The sequence below is a fragment of the Crotalus tigris genome, unplaced genomic scaffold, assembly GCF_016545835.1.
Source record: "Crotalus tigris isolate CLP2741 ecotype Arizona unplaced genomic scaffold, ASM1654583v1 scf7180000019021.11574027:1482141, whole genome shotgun sequence".
NCBI classification, from domain to species: Eukaryota; Metazoa; Chordata; class Lepidosauria; order Squamata; family Viperidae; genus Crotalus; species Crotalus tigris.
The window spans coordinates 1,438,545-1,452,707 of NW_024097333.1; the positions used below are offsets into that span (position 1 = coordinate 1,438,545).

The 14,163-nt window shown below is 43.4% G+C and overlaps 1 protein-coding gene across 2 annotated transcripts in view; it reads left to right on the forward strand.

Moving 5' to 3' along the window:
* Nucleotides 1-10,860, forward strand: part of ARHGAP30 (Rho GTPase activating protein 30) — a 37,777-nt gene extending 26,917 nt beyond the window's left edge. Inside the window, exons 8-12 of one of the 2 annotated variants that reach the window (XM_039358531.1) lie at nucleotides 1,132-1,232; nucleotides 3,303-3,380; nucleotides 3,684-4,148; nucleotides 6,021-6,262; nucleotides 8,139-10,860. In XM_039358531.1, the coding sequence (XP_039214465.1) occupies nucleotides 1,132-1,232; nucleotides 3,303-3,380; nucleotides 3,684-4,148; nucleotides 6,021-6,262; nucleotides 8,139-10,373 (3,121 nt within the window). In that variant the 3' untranslated portion in view covers nucleotides 10,374-10,860. The remainder of the gene's footprint in view (nucleotides 1-1,131; nucleotides 1,233-3,302; nucleotides 3,381-3,683; nucleotides 4,149-6,020; nucleotides 6,263-8,138) is intronic. The other variant, XM_039358532.1, reaches the window with a different exon arrangement.
* Nucleotides 10,861-14,163: the final 3,303 nt, after the last annotated feature.

The following is a 14,163-nucleotide window of genomic DNA, read 5'->3' on the forward strand; positions in this document are numbered from 1 at the left end:
GCCACATCTGCCTCTTTATTGTATACAAAAAGGATATTTGTGTACACAGATAATTTTTTTCTACTGTAGGACACATAAATCAAGTCCCTTCGTCTTGATTTAATCACATCTGGCCAATAAGGCTATTCCATTCCATTCCAAGCTGAAGCTCCAAGACTTAAAATCTAAGTTCTTCTCTCCAATCCAAGAGATACTTTAGCATTCTTTGAGGGCCTTGGGGGTCACCACCTCATTGTCGATGTGGTCTCCTGCTTGGATGGGGGTGTGTTGGACTGGAGGACTTTCAGGGTTCCTTCCAACTCTTAATATACTGTTCAGTTATTGCTATTCGCTTTCTGGTTGTGTGTATTCAACTCATCAAGCCCAAAGAAAGCCTGGAATGGTATAGAATCTCCTGCCATGGGCAGGGGCTTGGATTAGAACAGCGTTTCTCAACGTTCGTGTGATGGCGACCCCCGTCACACGAATGTGCTGCGCATGCGCGGCGGCGACCCCATGCGTGGCGCGCATGCGCGGCGCCACCCCCTGAGGGGGGAAATGGTGGATCGCATTGTTTGGCGACCCCCGTAAAATGGTCGATCGACCCCAAATGGGGTCACGACCCATAGGTTGAGAACCGCTGGTTTAGAAGAATCCCAAGGACCCTTCCATCTTTATGATTCTATGTTCTATGTTGACGTGGGACTCTTTGGTTCTAGCCTCAACAGCTTCATCTCTTGGGGAGAGGGGGTCCCCTAAATACACAGCTTCCCCCAGCATACTTTGTAACCTAAATGTTATGGTTCCGGCTAATGAAACATTCCAAAGAACTTCCAGGCATTATTTTCCTAAAAGTCTTTTATTGTTACAAAATGTCGGCACAGGCACAACAGAGGGATGCTAGGATCTAAGTTCTCTTCCTCTGAGCAGTTAAATTATCAACATGTTCCCTCCCTAAATTAGCCGTCATATATCACATTCTCCAATTAGTGTGAAGGTCAAAGGTTTCCTTCCTCTTTCTTTCCCGGGCTTTACCCCCAACTCCCCTTCTGCTCTGTATTAACCCCATAATTACCAGACAAGTCTGCATATTGTCGAAAGCAAGAATATACAATATTTGCAGCGTTGACACTGAATTCCACCTCTTTGCAGAAGAAAAGGGTCCCTCAAGGCCAAAAAATGGAAGTCTATCTTCAACCTAGGACGATCCAACCACGACTCCAAACGCAAGTTGAATAAGCCAGAAGACAAAGGTAACAGACATCTGTCCTCATCCACACAAAAACGACGCGTGGAGCATAGCAATTTGTGCCACGCACATGTACAGAGAGTTCTCCCTTCCCCAATGTGTGTTTGCCCCCACATTTGCAAGTATGGGGCTTGGGAAAGGCCACCATCACAGAAACTGTGGCTCAAAATCGAGTTTGCCCTTTTGACAGAGGCACATTTCGCCTCCTGCTACTGCTCCAGAGTGAGGGTCAAAATATGGCTTCTAGGCTCGTGCAGAGGCATGCATATTTTTTTCAATGCAACTGACCAAGACAGGAAGATAATTTTATTTGGATTTATTCAAAACGTTCTGGTTAAAAAGGATTCCCCTAATTCAAAGAGGAAACCTCGAGACCCACTTTATATTCCCTTTATAGTTAAGACATCGAAGAAAATCACAAGAGAACAGTTGATGGGACAGGACAAAAATAACCCCTCCTTTGTGTGTGTATATATATATATATATGTAGGTCTTTGGTTATTCAGGTTTTCTCCCGCGTCAAATTGGAAGTGTCTTGGCGACGTTTTGACAAAGTCTCATTCGTCATCTTCAGGCTGGTGTTTTCGGCTTTGTGCTTCTAGGAGCAATGTGTGATCGTAGCTGTTCCTTCCTTTTAACTGCCAGTGATCACACATTGCTCCTAGAAGCACGAAGCTGAAAACACCAGCCTGAAGATGACGAATGAGACTTCGTCGAAACGTCTCCAGACCTCATTGAAATGGGTGTCCATTTCAATGAGGTCTGATGAAACCAGGGGCTTTTTTTACTTTACAACATAATGATGTTAGTTAACAAGTACAACAATATTACACGGTCCCTGTTGATACTAAAAAAATCCCTGTTATGTGGCCTTCATGGGGGAATCGTGGAGAAGGGAGGAGCAAGGAAGGAGAAGGGGATTCGGCTTGCCATTCTAGTCTCCTCCCAAGTGTGTCTTTCTGGCTTCCCATAGTCTTCTTCTCTTCACTGCCCAAGCCAAGATCTAGGATAGCCATAAACATGGGCAAGATTCTTAGCCAGCTGGGCCTTTGCCCAAAATAGGATCTGATCCGGAACAGTAAATCTTTATTTATGCATAAGTAAAAAGAGATCCTCCATGGATACAAGATGAAGGTCCTCTTAGAAAGGTTGGGAAACCCTTTATATTTACAAAAAATAGACAAAAACGAAAAGATAGAAAAAAGATGTTGAGACTCTGGAAAGAGTGAGGAGAAGAGCGACAAAGATGATTGGGGGACTGGAGGCTAAAACATACAAAGAATGGTTGCAGGAGCTGGGCATGGCTAGTCTAGTAAAAAGAAAGACCAGGGAAGACAGGATAGCAGTCTTCCAATATTTGAGGGGTTGTCACAAAGAGGAGGGGGTCAACCTATTCTCCAAAGCACCTGAAGACAAGACAGAAAGTAACGGATGGAAACTAATCAAGCAGAGAAGCAATCTAGAACTAAGGAGAAACTTCCTGACAGTGAGAACAATTAACCAGTGGAACAACCCACCTCCAGAAGCAGTGAGCTGCCTCCAGAAGCTCCAACACTGGAGGTTTTTAAAAAGAGATTGGATAACAATTTGTCCAGGATGGTATAGAGTTTCCTGCTTGAGCAGGAGTTGTAGATGACCTTCAAGGTCCCTTCCAACAGAATAACAAACATATTGGGTTTGGAATGAGTTCTTTCATTGGTTGGCATAATTTGACACATCTGTAATCTAGCAAGCATGCTCACTAGCTTGATGTGTACCATGTAACATTTCATATCATCCCATGATGTTGTTAATGCCCAATTGCATACTCAGGAGGTGTGTTTCCCACATTATAATCAGTTTTCAGGTTACTAAAGTTCAAATCTTCAGGCAATTCTTATGTCTGGCTGGTTTAAATCAGTCCCATCGCAACTTTGAATGTTCTCTAACTGACTGGCCATAAGGTGAGGGCTACCTGAATTTCCCAGGGAGTCACTGGCCTTTTGTAAGAAAAAAAATCTGCCTTCCTCTCAGAAACATTTGAGATTGAACGAATTCTTGCTAACACAGCTCAATCCTGCCTTTTCTGTTCCAGAGGACAAACTGGGTAAGATACGGCTGCGTCCAGCCAAAAGCATGGACTCCCTCAGCTGTGTGCCATCGGTTGGTGATGGTAGGTCGAGAAATCTGCAAAAAATAAAAAATAAAAACAATAGATTATAAATCTGATGCTAACTACAGCTAAACTGTTAGTAACCTCCATGGGATGGGAGAAATTACGATGAAATGCCTGCTTCCTCCAGCTCTCTCTTCCCTGGTGATCCCTCCCAGGTCTGGCAGGAGATGTGGGGGAGATGGCTCCGCTTGTTTTATAATAATTTTATTAGGATGTTATTTCTATTTCTATTTCTACTGGTTGGATACCTGGGCGTTGCTCCACAGCTCTCTCTGATCGGTCCCTTTCTTCTGCATGCAGATGATGCTCACCTGGGGACAGAGATATCTCCAAAACACAAGTACTTTGATGGTCCAGTTTCACTAAACAGCAGCTTCTCCGAATCCGGATACGTGTCTGCCAAGAGTAAATCTGAAGACATACAGGAGGAAGCCACCAAGTCGGAACCCACCACCCCCAAAATCAGCAGGTCCAGTCTTGTTGGAGGGACCTCTCAAGGACGTTCGCCCAAGAGTTCCAAGAACCGGGCTGAGAAGTGTGCCGGGGTCCATATCTCAGGACCCTTCTCAGTCACCGTCCCATTCCACATCACCTCCAACCTCACTTTGTCCCGGCTGACCAGAGGCCTGGAGTGTCCAGCACTGAGCCACTGCACCGTGGAGACTCTGGAGGCCCTTTCTTCCAATGGAGAAGACTTTCCTCGGGGGACAGAAGACAAGGAGAAACTGATGTCCACCCTCACTGCCAATGAGGAAGTAGATGAAGGTCAGTGTTAATGTTCGTATTTGAACAAAGAAAAAAAACACAATTCTTTCTTTCTACTTGGAAACCATTTCTGGACTTTGTGCTTGAGGTGGAAAAAAATGAAACTTTGATTTTTGGGTTTTACCAACTAGATAGGTTTGTTGTTATAGAAGTGGCTAGTTTATACTATTATGTAAAAGTAAAAAGCTGCCTAATAGTACTTTATCCACTATGTCAATAGAAAATCCTTGAGTTTGATTTTCCCTGTTTATATAACTACAGGTAGTTCTCTACTTACACCCACAATTCAAACCAGAATTTTTGGTGCTAAGCAAGGCAGTTTTTAAGTTATACCCAGTTTTTATATAAAAATTTTTTTTTGCCATTCGCATGTTAAGTGAATTGCTGCCATTGCTAGGTGAATCTCATGGTCGTTAAGCAGATCAAGAAATGGCGATCACGTGATTACTCTCCCCCCCCCAGGACGCTGCAGCTGTTGTAAATATATGCCCATTGCTGAATACCTGAATTTTGATCACATAACCCAGGGATTGCTGTGATGGCCATAAGTGTGAGGACCAGTTGTAAATCATTGTTTTCATAGTAACTTTGAATGGTCACTAAACAAATGGCTGTAAATCAGGGCCTACCTGGGGTTTATCCCCAGCCGTGCAAGTTTGAAACAGGTGACTTTATATTTTAAAATCATGCTTGGCTATGGTTCATTTTCTCCCCTATACCGTTCCTTTGCACATGTTAATTTTAATTTGTTACTCAAGCCAAAGTAATACAGGTAGTCCTCGACTTATAATAATCCACTTAGTGACCATTCAAAGTTACAATGGCACTGAAAAAAGTGACTTATGAACATTTTTCACGCTTATGGCCTTTGTAGCATCCCCGTGATCGTGTGATCAAAATTCAGACGGCTTGGCCACTGGTTCATACTTATGACTGTTGCTGTGTCCCAAAATCACGTCATCCCCTTTTATGACCTTCTGACAAACAAAGTGAATGGGGAACCCAGATACACTTAACAACCGGGTTACTAACTTATTAACTGCAGGGATTCGCTTAACAGCTGTGGCAAGGAAGCTGATAAAATGAGACAGAACTCACTTAACAAATGTCTCACTTATTTATTTATTTATGAGACTTATATACCGCTTTAAGTGCAAACACTCTCTAAGCCAGTGGTTCTCAACCTTTTTAATGCTGTGACCCCCAACCGGTTGTAAGTTGAGGACTACTCAGCCGGTTGTAAGTCGAGGACTACTCAACTGGTGCAGCACCGTTTGCAGAATGGGACTTTTGGCGGGCTCAGCAGGGCAGAGACAGCCTGGACAATTCCTATTGGCTTTTGAAAGCCAATAGAATTAGACTCCATTCAAGAGAGTCTATTCTATTGGCTTTCAAAAGCCAACAGAATAAAAGGGAGTAGCACAGCTAAGGAAAAGGAAGAAAAAAATGGCGGACTGCATTGTTTGGCGACCCCCATGAAATGGTTGTTCGACCCCAAATGGGGTCCCAACCCACAGGTTGAGAACCACTGCTCTAAGCGGTGTACACCAGTAAGCAACGTATATATATATTTACATTGCCCCCAACAATCTGGGTCCTCATTTTACCTACCCCGGAAGGATGGAAGGCTGAGTCAACCTTGAGCCGGTGAGATTTGAACCGCTGACCTGCTGAACACAGTCAGCTAAAGTGGCCTGCAGTACTGCACTCTAACTGCTGCGCCACCTCGGCTCACTTAAACAGCAGAAATTTGGGGTCTGATTGTGCTTTTAAGTAGAGGATTGCCTTTATTTGTACGGTAGGGACCTAATCCCTACTGTGAAATCTAGGCTGATTTTTTTTTTTAAATTTTTTTGCCTGCATGCATTTTAGGAACAAACGTCGAAGCTGAAATGGACCATGAAGAGAGCCGGATGTCTATGGAAGTCGAGGACTCTTTCTCATTCCTGGACGGTGCCGACGCCTGGATCGACACTGTGGTGGCAGAGGATCAGCTGCAGTCGGAGACCAAGCAACGTCCGGAGGTTCCGCCATGTGGCTTGGAGAGCTTGCCAAGCATGGAAGATGATTTGGGAAGTGGGTTTATGCACGAGATGATCGCAGCTGGGATAGAGGTGAGTGCCATGGTTTGGCCCTCTTTCTTTACCGCTTTTCTTCAGCCTGAGGGGAAAGAGGCCTTTCTGAGCAACAGGAAGGGGAGCATCATGGAGACGAGAGAGTACGCTTTGGACACCATCTTCTCACTTTGTATCCTTGTGGTAGCTTTCCTTCTTGTAGCTTTCCTCCTCCTATTTTCCCCACAACCACCCTGTGAGTTGGCTTGGGCTGAGAGAAACCAACTGACCCAATGCCTCCCAGTTGGCTTTCATGGCTAAGGCAGAACTAGAAATTTTCTCCTAGTGATTGGTCCAAAGTCACCCAGCTGGCTTTTGTGCCTAAGGCAGAACTAGAACTCACCATCTCCCAGTTTCTAGCCTAGTGCTTTCACCTAGTGCCTGAAATGGCAAATAATAATAATAATAATAATAATGTTGCAAGAAGATTGCACAGACTGATTACAAGCAGCGGCATGACAAAGTAGCAACAATGGTCCATTGGAAGATCTGCAAAAAATATCATTTGCCTGTAAGCAAAAACTGGTGGGATCATAAAATAGAGAAAGTCATAGAAAATGATAAAATTAAACTGCTCTGGGACTTCAGAATTCAAACAGACAAGCACCTGCAACATAACACCCCAGACTTAACAATTGTCGATAAGAAAGACAAAAAAGTCTGGATAGTGGACGTGGCAGTGCCTGGAGATAGCAGAATAGAAGAGAAAGAACTGGAGAAGATAACAAAATACAAAGACCTACAAATAGAAATAGAAAGACTGTGGCAAAAGCAAGCAAGGGTAGTACCAATAGTAATAGGCTCCTTGGGTGCAATCCCAAAACAACTGGAGCACCACTTGAACACCATTGGCATTGACAGATTCGCTATTAGTCAATTGCAAAAGGCGGCCTTACTAGGAACTGCTTCCATCCTGCGACGATACCTGTAATACCATCAAACATCCACATCTGCCTATCCCAGGTCCTGGGTAAGGACTCGATAGGTAGACAAAATGCCAAATCCAGTCTGAACATCTGGCTGACTGTGCGATGATCCTCAATAATATAGTAGTAGTAGTAGTAAAGTTGGAAGGGACCTTGGAGGTCATCTAGTCCAACCCCCTGCTCAGGCAGGAAACCCTATACCATTTCGGGCAAATGGCTGTCCAGTCTCTTCTTAAAAACTTCCAGTGTTGGAGCATTTACTGCTTCTGGAGGCAGGTTGTTCCACTGATTAATTGTTCTCACTGTCAGGAAGTTTCTCCTTAGTTCTAGGTTGCTTCTCTCCTTGATTAGTTTCCACCCGTTGTTTCTTGTCCTGCCTTCAGGGCTTTGGAAAATAGCTTGATTCCCTCTTCTTTATGGCAGCCCCTGAGATATTGGAATACTGCTATCATGTCCCCCCTTGTCCTTCTCTTCGTTAAACTAGACATACCCAATTCTGGCAACCGTTCCTTATATGTTTTAGCCTCCAGTCCCCTGATCATCTTTGTTGCTCTTCTCTGTACTCTTTCTAGAGTCTCAACATCTTTTTTACATTGTGGTGACCAAAACTGGATGCAGTATTCCAAGTGTGGCCTTACCAAGGCCTTCTAAAGTGGTATTAACACTTCACGTGATCTTGATTCTATCCCTCTGTTAAAGCAGCCTAACACTGTGTTGGCCTTTTTGGCAGCTGCAGCACACGGCTGGCTCATATTTAGGTGATTGTCTAATCACCTAATATTATTCTCATTGATTTTATGAAGAGAAAGTGTAAGTTAAAAATTGATGTTCTGTAATTTTTTTCTTTCTCAAATTAACTGTGTGAAGATTATCAATACATGCTTTCTCTATTAATTTTTGAGAAATTAGTCTTGTTTCTAAGGCTGTCTCCTTCCTTCCACCCCCTTTAGCTGGAGATGTATTCTACAATGCCACACCTGGATTACCTGTCCATTGAAGAATGCATGAATGAGCATTCAGAAGGAGAAGATGACCAATACTATCTCGCCATGGGGTTCATTGAGGAAGAGCCATCTAAGGAGGTTGATGTTGAGGAGATCTATCTGAGCGCTTTTGATGACCTCAGCCCCTTAGCAAGCAAACTAGAACATCTTCAGCAATCTGATGGACATCAAACTCCTCACATCCCCCCTCCAAAACTCACAGTGGAAGATCAGACCTTCAGGACGGCTTCAGAAACCTTGGTTGAAGATCCAAAGAGCTCACATTTACCTGAACCTGGCCTGGAACCTCGGCAAGGTGTCTTCTCAACTTGTGACTTAGTAACCAAGGGCCTGGATCCAAAATTAGCCAAGCCACATGAAATGGAATTGGATTCCAGAAGCAACACCAATGAGGTGGAAAGCCACCTGACTGACAAAGCTGAGATAGAACCCATTTTTTCAATGCTGCAAATCGAAGATGCAAATGTTGGAAGTGAGGTTGGTCTCTTTGTCCATAAAACTGGATGTCCTGAAGAAGTTGCTTACCTAAAAACTCTGGATTCAGAATCTGGGGGGAAAAATGGCGAGGATAATAAGGTAGAACCCATTATTTCATCGTTGCAGATAGAAGATAGAAATGTTGGAAATAGAGTGGATCTCTTTGTCCCAAAAACTGGACTTCCTGAAAAAGTTATCTTCCAAATACCTCGGGATCCAGAGTCTGAAAACCAACCAATCAAATCAAGTATTGAAGAGAAGTGGCAACCTCAGAACACACCTAAAATTGAACACACTTCACATCTTCCTTGCAGCATGAGAGCAGAAGTTCCTCCAGAGGTGATTGGAAGATGTAACAAACCCTTAGGTGACACACTTGTGGTTCAAGAGACAGGAGAAATGCATCATGGAGATGCTGCCCAAGCTGTTTCATCTGTGGAGGAACTCAACTTTCTTCAGAGTTTGATTCCTTCTTTACTGGATAATAATTCTGAGAATATAAACTTCCCAGCACCAAATCCAGAGCATATCTCTTCTTATTCTTCTTCTGTATCTTTGTCTGACAGTTGCATGGACTCTGAAGACTTCTCCCTCACAGCCTCTCCTCCAAACCCTGGCCTAGAAAGTCTTCTGCAGAAACCTCAGGCTGGATTGCCAGTGGAAGCTTCCTATGCTCCAAAGCACGAACTCTGGGATGGAAGCGTCCACATGAAGTTGGCATCTATTACTCCCCGAGTTCAGCAAGTGAAATCGTTCCCAGTGGTGCCCCCAAAGCCCCAGTTTGCCAAGTTGCCTCCTTCCTTAAAGCCAATGATTCCCAGCAAGGAACATCTCAACCCTGTCCTAGTTAAGACCAGTGAGAATGGGAACAAGCAGGAATTCAGCCAAAGCTCTTTGAAAAGGCCTTTCCACCTGACCAGCTTGGACCAAAAGATGGAACATTTTCCAACATCTCCTAGCGGCCCATCCAGCTCTTCTGAGAATTGGTGCAGCAATTCAAACGTCCTCCCAAAGCAACGCAATTCCATGCCTGTGAGCTTGGAGAAGTTCAGCAAGGACTGTAAGAACGTGGAGGACATCACCCCAAAGCCACCGCCTTCTTCACGGGACAAATGTTTTTCGTGGACCAAGAGTGGAGAGGTTGGAGGCAGCAGCCTTCATCTCATGAAGGGCTTCCAACCAGGAAGTTTAGAGAAACAGAACAGCGGCCAACACGACGAAGGGAAAGGATATCTCCCTGGAACACAGAGATCCACCAAGGAGGGTTTGGAGGTCACGCCCCAGAAGCAGCGCTGGAGCAACTGGCGCTACAGTGGAAGCATGTCGTTCGACGAGGCCGTGGCTCTCGCCAAGGAGAGGCACGTGGCCCAGGCTCCCATGCAGAGAATGCACACCTACTCCTATGGTGACGTGGATGGTTCACAGGGAGGATCCCGAATGGAGAAGACTGCTCCTGCCCACAAGCCTGTCCTGACGTCTCCTCAAAGGCCGCTAAGTTGCATAAGCCCAGCTGGACCTCCAGAAGCTCATCTTCTGGGAAAGATGCTTTGTCCTCCAGACTTGCCTGACAGCATCCCGGGACGGGAAGGGTCTTCTTTCTCTGAGGACTTTCCTCTGAGGAACAGAGTCAGCTTATCCAAGATTGGACGGCGCTTATCCGTGTCTGACGAAGCCTGCTTTGGATTGTCCCACGAGCAGAGGTGACTGGTGAGCCCCATCTGTCCTCCTGTGGGGCCAATCCGGGCCACCCTGCCTTGGTGGGGGCTCCCACCTTGACACATCACACCTTTGAACTTCCAGAGATGTTGGCTGAAATCAAAGCTGAGATCTGTCCAATCCAGCCTTCCTCAAGCCCTGGGGCCCAAAGGGTGTCTCCTCTTCAACCAACAAAAATAATATGATAATAAGGGGTCAAAGAAAACTAGAATACCAAGGTCAAATTTATCTTTTACTGGTATTAAAATATCGACAAATCCTGATCTATAAAAGAGCATTATAAAGTGCCCTTGTTTAGTGACTCTTTGCAGACACTAAAGTAATGGGTAGAAATTTATCAAAGACAGATCCAGTCTAGAACTAAGGATCAATTTCCTGACAATGGGAACAATCAACCAGTGGGACGGCTTGCCTCCAGAAGCTGTGGATGCTCCATCACTGGAAGTTTTCAAGAAGAGATTGGAAGACATTTAACTAGGATGGTATAGGGCAGTGTTTCTCAACCTTGACCATTTTAAGGCATGTGGACTTCAGCTCCCAGAATTCCACAGCCAGCATTGCTGGCTGTGGAATTCTGGGAGTTGAAGTCCACATGCCTTAAAATGGTCAAGGTTGAGAAACACTGGTATAGGGTCTCCTGCTTGAGCAGGGGATTGGACTAGAAGACCTCCAAGGTCCCTTCCAACCCTCAGAGTCTATGATTCTAAGTTGCTTTGTGGTACTGAAAAGCAGGAGAATGCAAACGTAAGTTCAAGTTTCACTTAGTGACTATTATACTTAACGACTGAGTTACAGGTCCCATATGTGATCTCTAAATGAGGGTTATCTGTATATAATTTCAAATTAAGATGGGCTGAGGAGAGATTACGGGTCAGAAATATTGCTCCTAAACAAAACTGTGAAAAAAAATTGTGTGTCTGAGAAAGTAGCTCAAATGTTCCAGACTGCAGGTATCTGTAGCCCAAAAGTCTCCCTCTCTGAGATAGTCTCAGATTGAGGAAAGCAATTTCCTTTCTAAATGTTGGAAGGGGCCACATTTTCTGTTTTGGGGGCTAAACCGGGCTTTTTTGTTAATGCAATGACTGTGTCCTCATCACACAAGGGCCCAGGTATGCCAGATCATCGCATCCCTAAACAGCTCTTCTATGGTGAGCTGTCTCAAGGAAAGCGATCGCACGGGGGACAAAAGAAGCGATACAAAGACACGTTGAAAGCCTCTCTTAAGTCCCTGGATATTAACACCATCTCTTGGGAACTTCTGGTGCATGATTGACCGACATGGCGCACCTTGGTGTACCAGGGTTGCCAGACATATGAACACAGAAGGACAATCTTGGCACAAGAAAAGCGAGCACTCTGCAAAGCCAGAGCTGAAGTAACAGTGTCTACATTTCTTTGTTCAGTATGTGGCAGAACATTCCGTGCTAACATCGATCTTATTAGCCACCTACGGACACATCGTTGATGGCCCATAACCCACAAGATGTCAAGGTCCTCATCGAAATCGATGGACGAACAACAACACAACGGGATTATGCGATACCCAAAATATAGCAAGACAAGAGCTGAACCACAATTAGCCAAGGAGTATAAACTCATCCCTTAGGTATGTTCAGCACACCTAGTTTAAATACAGCTAAGGCCTTAAAATATTTTTAACAGAGAAAATTAAACAATATCAAATCTTGCTGTCAGATTTCAGTATTATGAAACTGATGAGGTTCTGGGCTGCAAAAATAAACCTTATTCGTGCCTTAGAACAGTATTTTTCAAACTTGGCAACTTTGAGATGGGTGGATTTCAACTCCCAGAATTCCCCTGCCATCATGCTTTAAGATGCATGAACGTCAACTTCCAGAATTCTGGGAGTTGAAGTCCAATATATCTTAAAGTTCCCAAGGTTAGAAACACTGCCTTAAAAGAGTGTTGTATTATAATCCAATTAATTGTGGTTTCACTGTGGCTTTAGCAGGTTATTTGAACACAGTGTACTATATTTAAAATAGAAAAGGGTATGGATTGTACATATCAAGACACCTATTTGGGTGGAAATGTAATCTAAAAGGGTAGAATATCTTGATATGAAGCAAGAGAACTGGCTGGCCAAATGTTACGTGTCTGATTGCTCTTTTTCCAAGTTATTAGTTATTAAAGTTACTGACTGATCTGAAAGTAATTGGATCTGACAGCATAATTCATGTATATTGAGTGCATGTTCCTTTGTGCTATTTTAATGACAAGGATACAAGCAAGAATGTTAGTCTGTATGCTTAGACAAACTATGAACAAATCCTCTCAGGTTTCATACCCAGTTAAAAGTTTTAAAATTGGAAAATGAATGTCTTTGGAGATTCTCAGTCATCCAGGTCATGGTTATCCTAAAGGTACTTTTTCTAGAAGTGAACTGGACTTTGTGTTTTTTTTTCCTTTGAAAACATTTCATTTCTTGTTCAAGAAGTGAAGAAGCAAAACTTTTTCAATAATTGGAATGCTTGTTTACATGTTCATTTTTACATAAAACTAGCTGTAGCTCAGTCTGGTTAAATGGAAAAGAAAGAAAAGAGAAAGCGCACGTAGCGTGTGTTGCTTTTACACCCAACAGATGGCGCTGTTTTTGAAAAAAAAAGCATGTTTTTACCTGTCACAGGTGTGACATCTATATAATATAAAAACACGCGTGTATTCGAATGCAACATTGTGTCAAAATTTCAAAGCAATCGGTGAAGAACTTTCGGAGATTTAAGATTTTCAACAAACGAACATTTACATTTTTATTTATATAGATAGAAGATAGTAAGAAATTAAGCTCTACTTTTACACATAAATGCCCATTATGTATCTAATAATATGGGGGGAAATTTAATGTTGTGGCTAAATGCATTGGGCTGGAAACCAGGAAGTTGCAAGTTTGAGTCTTGTCATAACACAAAGCCAGCTGGGGCTCTTTGAGCCAGTCCCTCCCAGCCCTGGAAAGGCAGCCAGGCCAAGTCCCTTCTGCAAATGATAGATTAGATTAGATTAGATTAGATTAGATTAGATTAGATTAGATTAGATTCACATGATGGATGGATGGATGGATGGATGGATGGATGGATGGATGGATGGATAGATGGTTAGATAGATAGATAGATAGATTAGATTAGATTAGATTAGATTAGATTAGATTAGATTCACATGATGGATGGATGGATGGATGGATGGATGGATGGATGGATAGATGGTTAGATAGATAGATAGATAGATAGATAGATAGATAGATAGATAGATAGATAGATAGATAGATAGATAGATACATGTGGATAACAATTAGCAGAATTCCTCAGCCAGCACTGCTCGCTGGGGAATTTGGGGAGTAGAAAGTGAATGAGATTTATAAGCTCTGTATTAAAATGACTGTAAATTTAGGGATGTTGAACTTTTCAGCTTGAATGCCCATAACATAGATTGGGTGAAAAAAGGCTTAATAGTAGTTAACTGTGAGAGGGATCTTGGAGTCTTAATGGACAATCAATTAAACATGAGCCAACTGTGTGTGGCGGCAGCCAAAAAAGCCAATGCAATCCTAGATTGTATTAACAGAGGGATTCAATCAAGATTACGCGATGTACTAACACCGATCTATAAAGCCTTAGTAAGACACCTAGAATACTGCACCCAGTTTTGGTCACCACACTATAAAAAGGATGTAGAGACTCTGGAAAGAATGCCGAGAAGAGCAACAAAGATGATTAGGGGACTGGAAGCTAAAACGTATGAAGAATGGTTGCAGGAACTGAGC